Here is a 14,772-nt window from a genome sequence, read left to right as displayed (position 1 = left end):
AACCTACTTACTTTTTTCTCCACAAAGATAAGTTATTCTATGCCAAAATCACATACTGGAACTCTGTTTTCACTCTTCATCCTAATTATCTAATGCTCATTTTTTACATGAGTGTTCTTATTATTATGGCAAATAATCTCTCACTATTTCACATGAGTTTCTAAAGAAGAAAATGTTAATGTTATATGTTAATTACCATAAAAGTAGAAAGTATAGAATGATGTTGATAAAAGTCATGGTTTTTACCTAAAAAAGAACCTCAGCATTTGCAGTGGTGGTGGTTGGGGAGGTTGCTTTGTCAATGAAGCTTCTTTAAAAAAGACAAAATGAACTTTCAAGTAACAGAAAATTTGTTTATATGACAAATGATATAATGAAACACTGAGAAAAATCAAATGGGAAATATGGGGTCTTTTTAAATGTTTATTTTAAAAGCTTTTTCCTAATGAAGACAGCTCAGTTACTGTTCTGGGATTTTTTACTATATATTTCTAAAAAATAGGCATTCTTTTAAATCCCAGACAAATTGCATTTAAATTTAAAAAATATTTATTTTTTATTTTCTCAGAAAATTAAGCTTGAAAGGGGCTCAGATTTACACACACACACACACACACACACACACACACAATATTCAGTAATAGGTACTTTATTAAAATTACCACCCATAATCTTATGGCTCTACTTCTTGAAGATACGTAATATTGATTTTTTTCCTCATTTGTCCAAAGATTTGAGTGACCCCTTATTTATATAATGATGGAAAAAATCTGATTATATTCTCATATTTTTTTTCTTGAAAGCAAAATTTCATTATTTAAAATATAGCTCATTAATGAAAGAGATGTAATGTCCATGAGAAAATCAAATCATTTGTCATGCTAATATGTCAAAATTACATACTTTGTTATATCTTTATTAATAGTATTTCACCAGGAATTTTCTCCAAAGTCCTTTCCAAATTTTATAGTTTTATTAAAACCAAAAAAATAAGTACTAAACCTCAATATATCATGTACATAAAAACTTCATTATGGATACTTACATCATAGTACTTTTTAATGCACCGTCTAATGTCCATGATCAATTTGTTGCTCATCTGTACCGTAAAGGTCAGAGGTGAAGCCTTACAATCAATGTTGCTGCAACGATACAAGCTGGGCTCCATATCAGTTCCCTATAAAAATCAGGACAGATGAGTACACAAAAAGTTATTGCCAAGTTATAGAACTTTTTAGTGTACTTTAAAACAGCATGCTTTCTTTGTGTACAATATTCTTAATTCCTTGTATTGGTGAGTTTCTAACTTTTTCTCAACTATGTTCCTCCCAAAGACCCCTTTGGTCATGCATATCTTCTACTCGTTTACCATTATCATGGTGGAGTACAAAGTCAAAGGGATAATTCTGAAGTCACTATTTTATATTCAGTACTTGAAAGACTCTATCCATAAATGGACTTTTTAAACAATTTTCCCTCTGAATACCAATGAAATGTTACTGGAAATAAACATCTCAGGGACAATGATCAAAATTTTAAATTTGTGTATTAATTCATTCTAAACTTGAAAATAAATTGAAACCCCTAATGACATTAGTTTGCTTTCAGTGTGTCAACTTAATTTTAGAATACAGCCTAAAAATAAAAGTTTTGCACCACAATAGCAATATAATTTATCATCAGTTTGGAAAATCTAAAATTTCTTCATTTTTTTCAAAAAATCAAACATATTGGGGGAGGGAGGCAGTAGAAATTTTAATTACTATTAGTAGTTGACAAAAACATTCTGTTGTGTTATGTTTTGTTTTAAACAAAGACAAAGCAAATGTAATATATAGGAAAATTGTTGGGGTTTCTAGAGCATTTGTTTTCCTTCTGGATACTTAAACATCTTGGTTTCCTACTCCAATCTGGTACATAACCCTACCCGCCACGCTAAGCAATTCCAGGTGGAAGAGATTTTAGAGCTTGACATCAGCTCTTCCACAGTTAGCCCATCTGCAAGCCGTCAAGCCTCCATGCAATTAACTATCTTATTTACAGCTGTAATGAAGCAAAACTCAAGGATTTAGCAAGTATTGCTGATCTGTGTCTGCCTCTTCCTTGCACTTGCTTCCAAAGACTGCTTTGTTTTGATTCAAAAAAATGCAAAACATCTGCTGTTTGTCCAAATTAACTTAAAATAATTACTTTTAATTTAGATAAAGGATGTCTTTTCTTTCAGTTTCAAGGTTTTACAGGGTTCTGCTGCTTTCTCATTTGCCAATGGCTAGTACATGCATAACACTGCAGTGGAATCAAGTAAACTGGCCAAGTTTCAAGTTCTGATCCAAGGTCAATGATACATTTTTTGGCAGTACTTCTTGAGAGGAATGTCTCCCTGTGACTTTTTAAATGTCTGATAGGCCAAGACAGCAGAAAAGATAAGAAAAGTACCTTTGTCAAAAGGAGGTAAGTGGGATGTGTAAAGATAAACAAAAACTTTCCCAAAACACTTAGTTCCCATTAACTTGATTTAAGATAAAGGAAAATATTGCTCTAAGTCTTAATAAATGGGGGTTGGGAGTAGGGAAATATAGGTTACTAATTAAGGAATTACAATAAAAATACTTTAAGATAATTAGAGTTTCTAAGAGATTCCATTTTAAAAGCAAGGTCAAATACTCTAGGAAGGCAAAAACAATATTTAATCATGTTCAATTATGCATTTTTAAGTAGAAATAAAGTGAGTTGTGAGGGCAGAATTCATATGATGCGAAAATTCCTTAAAAGCACAAAAATCAATGTGTAAGTGGGTTTTTTTTTCCCCTTTTCCATATCCTATAGAGAAGGGGGGAGGTTTATACTAGATCAACCATAAAATCAAAGGAAACTAACTAAAAGAAATAACTAACCAAGCCATCAAAGACATTATCATAAATATTTTCCGTTCCACATGTAGGACATGGACATTTGAATTTTTCACAGTCTCTGTATTTCTCTTCATCAGTGAGCTGTGCTGGGCCACCAAGTAGAACATCATTCTCTTCATCTTTATGATAATGATGAACTCTAAATTGGGTGGGGTCTAGTCCTATGAATGTAAAAGAAAAAAAAACAAAATCAGAAGAGCATTTATCCAAAAACTACCTCAAAGAAGAAAAGTCTCATAAAAAATGATTTTATTTTATTTTTTTTAAAGAGAGAGTGAGAGAGGAGAGAAAGAAAGAGAGAATTTTTAATATTTAAATATTTATTTTTTAGTTCTCGGCAGACACAACATCTTTGTTGGTATGTGGTGCTGAGGATCGAACCCGGGCCGCACACATGCAAGGCGAGCGCGCTACCGCTTGAGCCACATCCCCAGCCCCAAAAAATGATTTTAAATTCATATACACACATGCACAACCATTTGAACTCAAGATCATATGGACAAGTGATTTCTCTTTTTATAAGAGATTACTTTATAAATCAAACAAGTAACTGCAACAATAGAATGCAGTCATATGCCACAGGATTTCTGTTCAGAAGCAACTATTTTATAGAATGTTTTAGTATTTTCTTAAAGTTACAGTAAAAAGACTACAAATAAATGTGTGTTCTTATTAAGAAATACTCTTAAAATCTAAATGTCACCATTAAAACTAAAAACAGAATAAAGATCCCATTAAAGAAAACAAATTCACTGTCATTACAACCCCTTCAAGTGCAGATACAACTGCTAACCCTGATTTCAATGCAGTGGTCGATTTCATCTTGGCTCAGTAGTTAACAGCATGTAGGTTGCAATCTAATTCAGTGGTTAAAATTCAGTAGCAGCATCTGAGGCAAAATGCAACATTGCTTGTTTTTTTGGTGTTTGGAATTCAGAAATTTAAAATATGTGCAAAAAACAATGGATCTACAGATTTATGGGCCAAAACATCTCTGACAATCTTGAAACCAAATATATTTTCATATTTTAATTGAACAACACAAATCAATCCATGCATAGTTTATGCTACTTTGTTTTCACAATCTATTTCAAGAAAAAAAAATTAGGCTAATTTTTCCTTGTTCAAAGCATATCTGTCAAAATTTACTATTTGAATTTATATTAAAGATAATTATCCCACACTACTGAAGTTCTATCTAATCTTTTGGAAATCTAAAGAAAGCTATCATATTTATTTTAGTATAAATGTAAATAAGTAATCTAAAATAGTAACTGAGCTCAAAGTTCAAAAATACCAAATTTTAGATACCAAATATCTAAAAATTATTTTATAGCTATCAACAGCTGCATAGGTACATAATCCAACAGATGTATTCAGAATTCAGTGATGAAATCCTAAATCCTCTTTGGTCAGTCACTGAATGACATCTACTAATTATGAAGTACTTAAGGCAAATTCTTACACAGTGGAAAGATGCCAAACAAAGAAGATGAGTGAGATGCAGTCTGAAATTTCTCACCTGCAAAACTGAGGTAATGTCACTGACCATACAGTCTTCAAGTTCAAATGAGATAATAAAGAACAAATCTAGTTCACTGGTACCTAAAGTATGGTAAGCTCTCAATAAATGTGATTTGAATGAAAAAATAATTAATGATTGAATGAAAAAATAATTAATGAACCTAATGCAGACTGAATTCACTCCAGATTATGTATTTAGAAAAATACATGAAACACCCGCTCATGCTACATGTGAAGTTAATAGCTACTCTTTGTAGGAATTAAAGTATTTCCTAAAGTGATAGTATACAATAAAAACCAAACGTCCAAAGCTGGGTGTGATGGTAAATGTCTGTAATCCCAGCTACCCAAGAGGCTGAGGCAGGAGGACTGCAAGCACAAGGCCAGCCTGGGCAATTTAGTAAGACCCTATCTCAAAAGATAAAAAAGGTTGGGCTTGTAGCTTAATGGTAGGAAAACCCCAGGGTTCAATTCCTTGTACAAATTATGTTATGTGCATGCACAAATACGACAATGAATCCCAATATTATTCACAACTATAATGTACCAGTAAAAGTTAATTTAAAAAGGATACACATTCAGAATAATTTGAAAAACTATTCATCAGAGACAGAGTACTATAACATGTCACTTGGCTCCCAAACTCATTATATATTTTCTAAGTTACCTATCCCTTAGAGAAACAAAAAATTAGTGAAATATGTGGGAGTACATACCCTCACATTTAAAGATAAGGAGAGGCAACAGAACTGAGTGAGAGACCATGCTCATGAATGAGGCCATTTCTTCTCTGTGGCAAAGAGTAACTGTTGCTAATTCATTAAACTCTAGTTGTGAATCCAATTCACATAATGCCTTGCTTTTTTGCAATTATGAGAAAGCAGCTTCACCTTTTCACTGACTGTATGAATATCAATCAACTTCCCTGGCCAGTACTAATCAGAAAATAAGCAAGATTTTTCTAGCTTCTTTCACAGTCTGAAAATCAAGGAATGAAACAATGCTGGCTTACACACGTATAAAACTGACTGGCCGGTGAAAAGGAAGCTATAGGAGCTGCTCTCTACCACTCTCCACCAGCCCTGGCTCACTTAGTGAACCTGAGTGCACAAAACTGCATGGCTGGCCCAGGGCAGCCTGGCCACCGAGTAAGTCAAAAGTGGATAGGACCCATCTCGATAGTAAAGAAAAATGCCCAATGACTAGCTGAAAATTATGAGAAGGTATTAGGCCTTATGAAAGGTCTACTGTAAATGTCCATTTCCACCAATACTTCTATCTTCCCATGGCAGGAACAAAACAACTGACATAGCTAATTACTTCAGATTTATTTTCAAACTGATTTATTTCAGGGGGAGAGGTTGCAATCTTAGTATTCTGTTGGCCATAGTTCTGTTTTCAGTGCTGTGGATCAAATCTAGGGTCTTGCACATGCCAGGCAAGGGTTCTACCACTGAATTCTATATAGCCCCAACCCAGTTCAATGGTAAAATTTTAAAAATATAAAGAAAGGGGGCTGGGGTTGTGGTTCAGCAGTAGAGCAGTCGCCTAGCACATTCAAGGCACTAGGTTTGATCCTCAGCACCACATAAAAATAAATAAATAAAATAAAGGTATAGTGTCTGATATTTAAAAAAATATATAAAGGATAAAGAAACTGTAATTACCTTAAAGTATTAGGTATTAATGATCCCTGTACTAGTTGCTTGAATGAAAAACATCATTTAAAAGTGATTTTATTGGAAGAACAACTATAAATTCAGGAGCAAACCAAATAGGGCTAAATTAAATTAAGAAAACATACTGTGCCACATTGAAAAAACTAAGCATCATTCCTGCTGGAATTGTTTTTGAAACAGTAAAAATCTAAGTTTAAACAAGTCCCAAACTTATTCAAGATATAAATTAATTTTTCCAAATCCTCATGAAATTGGTAATAGCAGCCTATTTCGAAGTTTCAGAAGACTTAAAAGTTTTACTGCATATACCATAACTCATTAAGGTTGAAGCGAAAACAGGAAAAAAGTATCTAGTGCTGCCACCTAGAGGTAGAGATTTTGAATTTTAAAGTGTGCAAAACAGAGCCACTACATAAAACTCCCTTTGCAATTATTGTCACTCCAAAAGTAAACATATCCATCATAAATGATGTTAAAACAAAACCTTTATCATGACATTTTCTCTACATGTATATATGCTGCATAATTAATATTAAACTGTTCACTATACAATGCATAAACATATTAGTGTTTGAGCAAGACATGTAAAACTGAATTCCAAATTCCTTACCTCTTCTACTGAGAGCTTTCTCTGAACAACTGGCTTAAAGAAATAAACTTTATGCCCCATTGTAAAAAAGGAACTTCTACTTCTACTAGAGTAGTTTTTGATAAGTGACTTGAATAATTTGGTCAGGCACAGAATAAAGGAAGGAGTAACCTGCTTGGGCTTTGGAAAATCAGTCATCTGGCAGAAGAACAGGTGTGGTTTCCCCCACAATAAGCAGGAAAGGCGTATGCTTTAATTCAATCCTGTGACTTGCAGTGATTGAGTCACTTGTGCTGGGATGGGAGGGACAGAAGCAGTACTGGAATGAAATTAAAATACTGTCATTTATAATTAGAAAATTTCTAGGATCTCACATTATTTTGGTAACAGGATCAAGACTCTCATGTTTCAAGAAGTATTTATAGAAAGTAACATCACAGGCATTGGGGTGGATGAGTTTAGAAGTACTGTTTTTACTTAAGATCACCACAGTCTGATCACACATTCCCTGTGACATTTGGCACAAAATTATTTTTCTACCACTGCACTTTCTAAATAAACATTGTAAGCTACATGCCTGTTTTTAGAATGTTTGCCTGTTACTATTCCCAATGGATTATTTCAAATATTCATAACTCAAGGCAAATGGATGGGACACTGATGCATTTGATCATATATTTCCCTTTCTCCAAAGATAAGTTTCTATTAACATAACTGCAAATGACTACAGTAAAGCCAGTTAGCTATATATGTTCATGCAAGTGGAGAGAGGAAAATTCTAAATAAATGAAATCCTAAATTAGTAAAGAAGTACCTGGTATTCCCAAGCATGTGTTTGTAACACAAATCATTTAAGCTAGGAAAGCTAATTAATGGATTTTATTGTGAATATTTTTTGGTGAAAATTTCCTGTAAGAAGTAAATAATTTCTTGGGGGCTGGCGTTGTGGTTCAGTGGTAGAGCCCTTGCTTAGCACGTGTGAGGCACTGGGTTCAATCCTTAGCACCACATAAAAATAAAAAAATAAAGCCCTTATGTCCAACTACAACTAAAAAATATATCTAAAAAAGTAAATAATTTCTCTTTCACAAATCTAGGCTCAGTATTTGGACTTCTTTCAGGACAATATACAAAATAAAAACAGCATGATTAAAGGAAAATAGTGAATTTTTTTTAAAGAGTGAATGCCTTATACAAGAATGCTTACAGTAGTTTCATTCATAATAGCTCAAAATGAAAATAATTCAGACACCCACCAACAGCAGAATGAATGAAATGGTATACTCTACCATGAAATATTACTCAGCAATGAAATAAAATGAATTCAGATACAATCAACAAGATAGTTGGATCTCAAAAACAGTAGACTAAATGAAAGAAGTTCAACACAAAAAAGAACATGCTGCAGGAAAACAGTTATATAAAATTCTAGAATAGGCAAAATTAATCTATGGTGATAGAAATGAGATGAGCAGCTCTTGTGAGTGGATTTTGATAGGAATGGACATAAGGCAACATTCTGGGATAATGGGAATGTTCTTTCTCTGTGTCCTGATAAACTTACTGTATGATACTCTTAAGATTTTCTATGTAAATGATATTGAAAAAGAAAGCTAGTCAACTAGGAGATATCTGCAGAGTGTGTGTGTGTGTGTGTGTGTGTGTGTGTGTGTGTGTGTCTTTACAAATTTTTAGATCTGTTTCCAGGAAATACAGGGGACAAAGGAACACCTATAAGGATACTACTTCAGTGCCATCAGAAAACTACAGAATGAGATAAATTCTACAGAAAAAAAAAACATTTAACAAATAAACTGGGAGGATCCAAAAATATAAAAAGAATAAAACAAAGGAGATAAACTATCATACAGACACTGATTATAATCTAATTCAAATAAGGAGTTTCTACATTCATAGTATGATCAGGGAAACATGAATATTTACTGCATTTGTGATGAAATGAAGAAGGAACTGTGGGGTTTTTGATATGGTATGATGGTAATGCTCTGGTTATGTTGAAAGGGGGAATCTTTATTTTTTTTTATAAATGCAGGAACAAAATCTTTACAAATAAAATTATAAGATTCACTTCATAGTAATTGGGGAGGGTGGGAAAGAGGCATAAGATTGGCCATAGTTGATTGCTGAAAGTGGATAATGACAAATTGAAAGTTTATTTAAAAATTTTTCTACTACCATGCATATTTAAATTTTTCCATAAAAGTTTTTAAAATACCATAGATTCAACTTAAACAATTTGCTGTACAAATGGCAGGCAACACAAACTGCTTTTCACACCAAAAAGAAGCCTCTCCATAATAAAAAAAAAAAAATAAACTCAAATAAATAATACTCAGAAAATGCAAAACTTCTTAGTATTTTAAAAAGAAATAATAGCAAAACCTTTGGATTAAATAAACACCCATAATTTGTACTAGAGAAGACAATTGCCAAAATTTTCTTTTTTTTTTTTGGTACCAGGGATTGAACCCAGGGGCACTTAACCACATCCCCAGCCCTTTTTTGTATTTTATTTAGAAACAGTCTTGCAAAGCTGCTGACAGCCTCACTAAATTGCTGAGGCTGGATTTGAACTCACAATCCTCCTGCCTCAGCCTCTCAAGCCACTGGGATTATAGGTGTGCACCCTGTTATTCCCAAAATCTTGAAAGAAAAAAATTCCCAATGGGCACCATTCTTATGACCTCAACTTTTTAATGCCCTTGATGATAGCCCTGAATATGAATTTTAACTTTTTGAAATGTATACAAGTTGAGTATCCCTTATTTAAAATGCTTCAGACCAGAAATGTTTCAGATTTCAGATATTTTTGGATTTTAGAATATCTGCACATACAAAATGAGATTCTTGGGGATAAATTCCCAATTCATATACACCTTATATAAACAGCTCAATACATAATTTTATACAATATTTTTAGTGTGCCTGTGTTTTGAATATGACTCATTACATGAGGTTAGGTAATTTTTCACTGTGGCATCATGTTTCTGATTAAAAAAGCTTTAGATTCTTGAGCATTTTAGATTAGCAATGCTCAATCTGTATCTTGGAGCAAGAAACACTTTAGAAGTATCTTATTTCTTTTTAAACCTGAGAAAATATAGATAACTTTATGCTAAAAAAATATTTGGCAAATAATAATAATTAAACAATAGATCAAAGATTGGTTGCTTGTCTCATAACAAAGCCATCTTCTCTTCCAGCCATCTTGGCAGATGTAGCGGGGGAAGGAGACAGCAAGTGAGTTAGTAATTGTTATTGTCCTTCTTTGTAAAAACTGTTATTTTTAATATTAAAATATGGGTATTAATATTTAGTCAGCAAAGGGTTACTTATAATCCACCACCTTAACCCTATGTCTTATTCATAATATATAATATAGTTTAAATATGTATGTATAATGTTGTATTCAGCTTTTTTATTATGTCTAAGTCATTTATCTGTAAGCAACACAACCTTTTTTTTCCCCTTGGCAGTAATGGGATAGAAACTGAGGCCTTGAGCATGCTAGGCAAATGCTCTACCACAAACTACATACCCAGCCTAAGCAACACAATCTTGATAAGTGTCATTTTGGCATACATAATTAAAATAATATTTTAGAATGCTCTGGTTTGGTTCAAAATTCTCAGGTCTCACTGCTTACATTAAGGGAGCAATGTCACTGGTGGCCCTCAGTGCTGTATACTACTGAGACAGAAAAACCTTGCATAATTGAGGTGCAAGTTGTGCAACTGACACCACCGAAGAGGCTCTCTGTGAATTCTCTAAAGAGCTGCAGAGAGTAGCTGAGACAGAATGGATTAGCCCTGTGGAGATTCAAGCCCAACTGCATACTGGCCTCTACACAGCCCATTTACACAATGTCCCAAATGTCTTCACTTTTGTAAACTTTTTATTGGTGACCCCAGCTAGGTATGGTCTCTATGTCTCTTTACTCTGATAACCGCCCCCCCCCGCCCTTTTTTCAGGACATGAACTATGTTGTCCACTAGACATCCCCATGGCAGTACAATCAATCAAACGGTTCATAATTTAAGTAAAAAATCCATAGCTGAGTCAACTTTGTGTCCTTCACAGTGCCTATTATGATGCTGGGTATAGCAGAACTTTGATACTAATTAGTTCAGTTAATACAAAAGTAGACTAGCTTGGGAGCATGAGCCACTGGATGGTGTGCTTGGGATGGTACTCCATCCCGTAATAGGAGGTTCTTATCAGTTCTCAAGACTTCCCTTAACATCCTATCATGCATTTGGTGTGGTGTTAGTTTTTAAGTTTTTACAATTAAGAACGTTTTATGTTTTTGAAATGATGGCTCTATATGTACATTATTTTTTTCTTTATTCTTTTTAGATATGCATGACAGTGAAGTGTATTTTGACATATTATGTATACATGAAGCATAACTTATTTTAATGGGATCCTCTTGTAAAAGCTTAATCATGAAAAAAGGCAAAATTGTTTATTGACAGAGTAATACCTGAGGCAACTGTTAGTGGCATCATTCACTCCAGCCACTCTCTTTTTTTGTAGGTGTTATGTCCCTGGGTCTGTCAAAAGTTCCCCCAATCATTGCTTAGCCTACTGCATTTAATTTTTAGAAGATATTACTAGACCTTGACTATTGATAAAAACTACTTTCTGTAACTTAAATGGTGTGGACCATTCAAAAAGGATTTCTTTTTTCAATTTAACCCAGGAACACACTGGATTAAGTGTGTTCTGTCTTGCCTTAAGCACTGTTTTCAGACATTAAATTCTAAATTCTCAGATTCTTTAAACACCAATAATTTCTCAGGAACAATGAGAAAAATGTCTTGATAGCCAAATAACCTGAAATTTTATCACTGATTATAAAGAAATGTACTTTACAGTTATTGTGCAATTCATCACTCATTGGAGGAAAGATATTATATATAATTCTAAGTACTGCTATGCATGAAATATAAGTTTATTAAAATATGAAATTCAAGAATGAACTTTTAGACTATTCTCATCACTAACCTGGTTTGCTAAGTACAGAAGACTGGATGTTTGAGCACACTGTGAATATTTCATCCACAGAACATAGGGAGCTTCCACTAGAACAAGAGAGAAAGAAAAACCTACAGTCTAGAGAACAAAAGCTAAGATTTCCAAGTTTTAGTGGCCATGTTTCCCATAGGGCTATTGTATAAGAAGAGTAATACTATATTTTTTTTCCTATTCATAGATGGAAAAAGAGTAAAATTTTTGCTTTATTTAAACCCAATAGCAATACTCTTGCATGGGTTTCTGAAAAATGATACACATTTTGCAGTAGGATAATGAGGACCATTAGTTATTAGAGAGAACAAATTATTCTTATTCAACTCAACAGACTTATTCATTCACTCACTTAATAGACTATCCTCTCTTCTTTTCACTAAAATGGACTTCCCATATGGAATACCTGGCCATGCAACATGCCACCAGACAGACTTCAGGGGGTATCTTGACGGGGAGAAAGAGAATTTCCAAAGTGAAGCCACAGGATAAAACCAACACTTGATGCTTGCCTTTCATTTCAAGGAAAGCAGTATAAAAGCAATAGAAAAAGAAAAAGGTAGTTGAAAAATATAGTTGCTCTCCACAAAAGAATCTTAAAAATAAAAAATCATGAACTTAATAATTTTCCTAAATGAAATTATGCCATTATTCCTGATTTCTTTGTACTAACTAAAAGGACAAAGTATCAAACTTCACTAAAGTTTCAACACTGTAATACATTTCATTAATCAAAGATAAAAACTACATTAAAAGCAAGAGAATTATTTTATGTCTGTGATTAGGCAGTTGGAGGGCTTATATTTTATGTATACATTTGTACACTTCAACTTATTTAACAGTGTCAGTTCACTAACTGCAGTTTTTTTATATAAAGAAAACAGATTTAGAAATTTTAAAACAAATTACAGTAATTTTATGCCTATAGCTTGTACCTCTTAGAAACCACGAACCCCCTAACACTCCCCTTACTTTGCCACCACTTCCCCATCTCCGCCCTCCCCATCTCTAAAACTGTAAGCTGTAGGAGAACTGATAATGGGGGCCTAAAAGCCCCAAGGGAATAGCCACCCTAACTTTTCACTAGGAATTGAGAAATAAAGGGTACAAATAAAAATTCAGCTTCTGGATAGGGCAGAGGCAAATAAATGCCTGCAGAAATCTGCCTGGTGAGCTTCAATGTTTTCTACAGATCTTCATGATGATGGGCACTTCTAGATATGTACTTCATTAATGCTAAACCGTGAGGCTGAGATGTGTCTCAGTGGTAGAGTGCTTGCCTAGCACATACAAGGCTCTGGGTCTAACGCCCAGTATCACAAAGGAAAAAAAAATACTGAACCTCCTTTGAAGAAAGGAGGAGAGACAAAGGACTAAAAGATTTATTGCTAGTATAGATGGATATGTATATGCTGCTGGGGCTGGCAGGGGTGGGATAGGACTAAAGAACAAGAAAAGGAGGAGATGACTACACAGTGCTGACAATTTCAAACATCCTCAGCAAAAAAACACTTTTAAGTGACAGAAATAAGAAAAGGCAGCTGAAAAGGGGGAGTAGCAGCACTTCCTCCAAGGCTCAAGACACATGCCCTTCCATCAGTCTGAACTGGCTACATGGCACCAAGAAGAGGCTGTCCACAATAGTGTCCATACTGTCACACCCATACCCAGAGACCTTTTGGGGTATGGAGGGAGAGAAATGGGTATATAGTGGGACTGTGTCAAGTCTTGAATGCTCCCTCTATTGACTGAGACTGGCCGGTAATGAGACATAATGTGAAACCTTTGAAAAGGGGACCAATTAGTCCACTACTGACTTTGCAAACAATTTGCAAAAATTTGATCATCAGGCAGCCACAGTCATGATAAAGTACCTTTCAGCAAGTAAAGTTCTGCCCCCTGTATTGTCTCAGGTTATAGCTCAGTGGCAGTATGTGTGCTTAGTACACACAAAGTTCTGAGTTCAGTCCCTAGAACCCTCTCCTCAAAATCTGATCCCTGTTCAAATTATAAACAAAAATAATGTAAACTATGGCTTCCGGAACCAGACCACAGCATCTGGGCCTCTCTCGGTATCACCGATCTCGATACATCTGAGTGGCCATTGGGCCTATTCACCCAGGCAGGCTCCATCACCCTTTGCAGTCCAGTTCTTTTGTTAAAATGCAGTGCTTTACACTTCCTTCTTTTAAATGTCATTCATGAGCTGGGGCTTTTCCATCTACCCCTTTTAGTACTTGGTCACTAGAAGATTCAAAAGCAAAGGAAAGAGCAGCAGTTTGCCTTCACACCAGGTTCTTGACTCCACAAATGGAAAAATTTAGCTTTAAAAAAATACCTCTAGGGCTGGGGATATAGCTCAGTTGGTAGAGTGCTTGCTTCACATGCACAAATCCCTGGGTTCAATCCCCAGCACCACAAAAATAAATAAACAAACAAATAGCTTTAGCCAGGCCTACACCTGTAATCCCAGTGGCTCAGGAGGCTGAGACATGAGGATTGTGAGTTCAAAGCCAGCTTCAGCAATTTAGTGAGGCCCTAAGCAACTCAGTGAGACCCTGTCTCTAAATGTAATACAAAAAAAGGGCTGGGGATGTGGCTCAGTGGTTAAGCACCCCCAGGTTCAATCGCCAGTACCAAAAAAACAAAAAACAAAAACAAAAACAAGCAGCTTTGCTTGAGGTTTTCATGGGGAACATAAAGGTGTGTGTGAAGCTCCCTGAGCTAGGGTTGTAGAGCCTTGCACATGTGAGGCACTGGATTGAATCTTCAGCATCACATAAAATAAAAAAAAATTAATTAAAGATACTGTGTCCATCTATAAACTAAAAAAATCATTAAAAAAAGATGAAGCTCCACATGCTTATACATCCACACCATAGCAATCTGGTTGAGAACATCTTTTCTAGCCTCTCAGAGCTACACTATTTATTGCAATAAAGTTTAGCACAGTGGTTAAGAATAGAATCTTCAGAATCACACATTGTTTAAAATCCAATGAAAGCTGAACACTTACTAC

General features: G+C 34.6%; 1 protein-coding gene across 4 annotated transcripts in view; it reads right to left on the bottom strand.

The window, feature by feature from the left end:
* The window catches only part of POLA1 (DNA polymerase alpha 1, catalytic subunit), a 296,467-nt gene that overhangs the window by 146,124 nt on the left and 135,571 nt on the right, over positions 1–14,772 (bottom strand). For 3 of the 4 annotated variants that reach the window (XM_081276741.1, XM_081276742.1, XM_081276743.1), the window contains exons 33-34: positions 2,895–3,073; positions 1,046–1,177 (exon numbers count right to left, since the gene is read on the bottom strand). In XM_081276741.1, the coding sequence (XP_081132867.1) occupies positions 1,046–1,177; positions 2,895–3,073 (311 nt within the window). Of the gene's footprint in view, positions 1–1,045; positions 1,178–2,894; positions 3,074–6,875; positions 7,024–14,772 lie in introns of those variants that run through there. The other variant, XR_014019935.1, reaches the window with a different exon arrangement.

Source organism: Spermophilus citellus (genome assembly GCF_964194105.1).
Source record: "Spermophilus citellus genome assembly, chromosome: X".
Lineage (NCBI taxonomy): Eukaryota > Metazoa > Chordata > Mammalia > Rodentia > Sciuridae > Spermophilus > Spermophilus citellus.
Note: the sequence above shows the minus strand (reverse complement) of the source record. Positions and strands in the feature narration are given on the sequence as shown.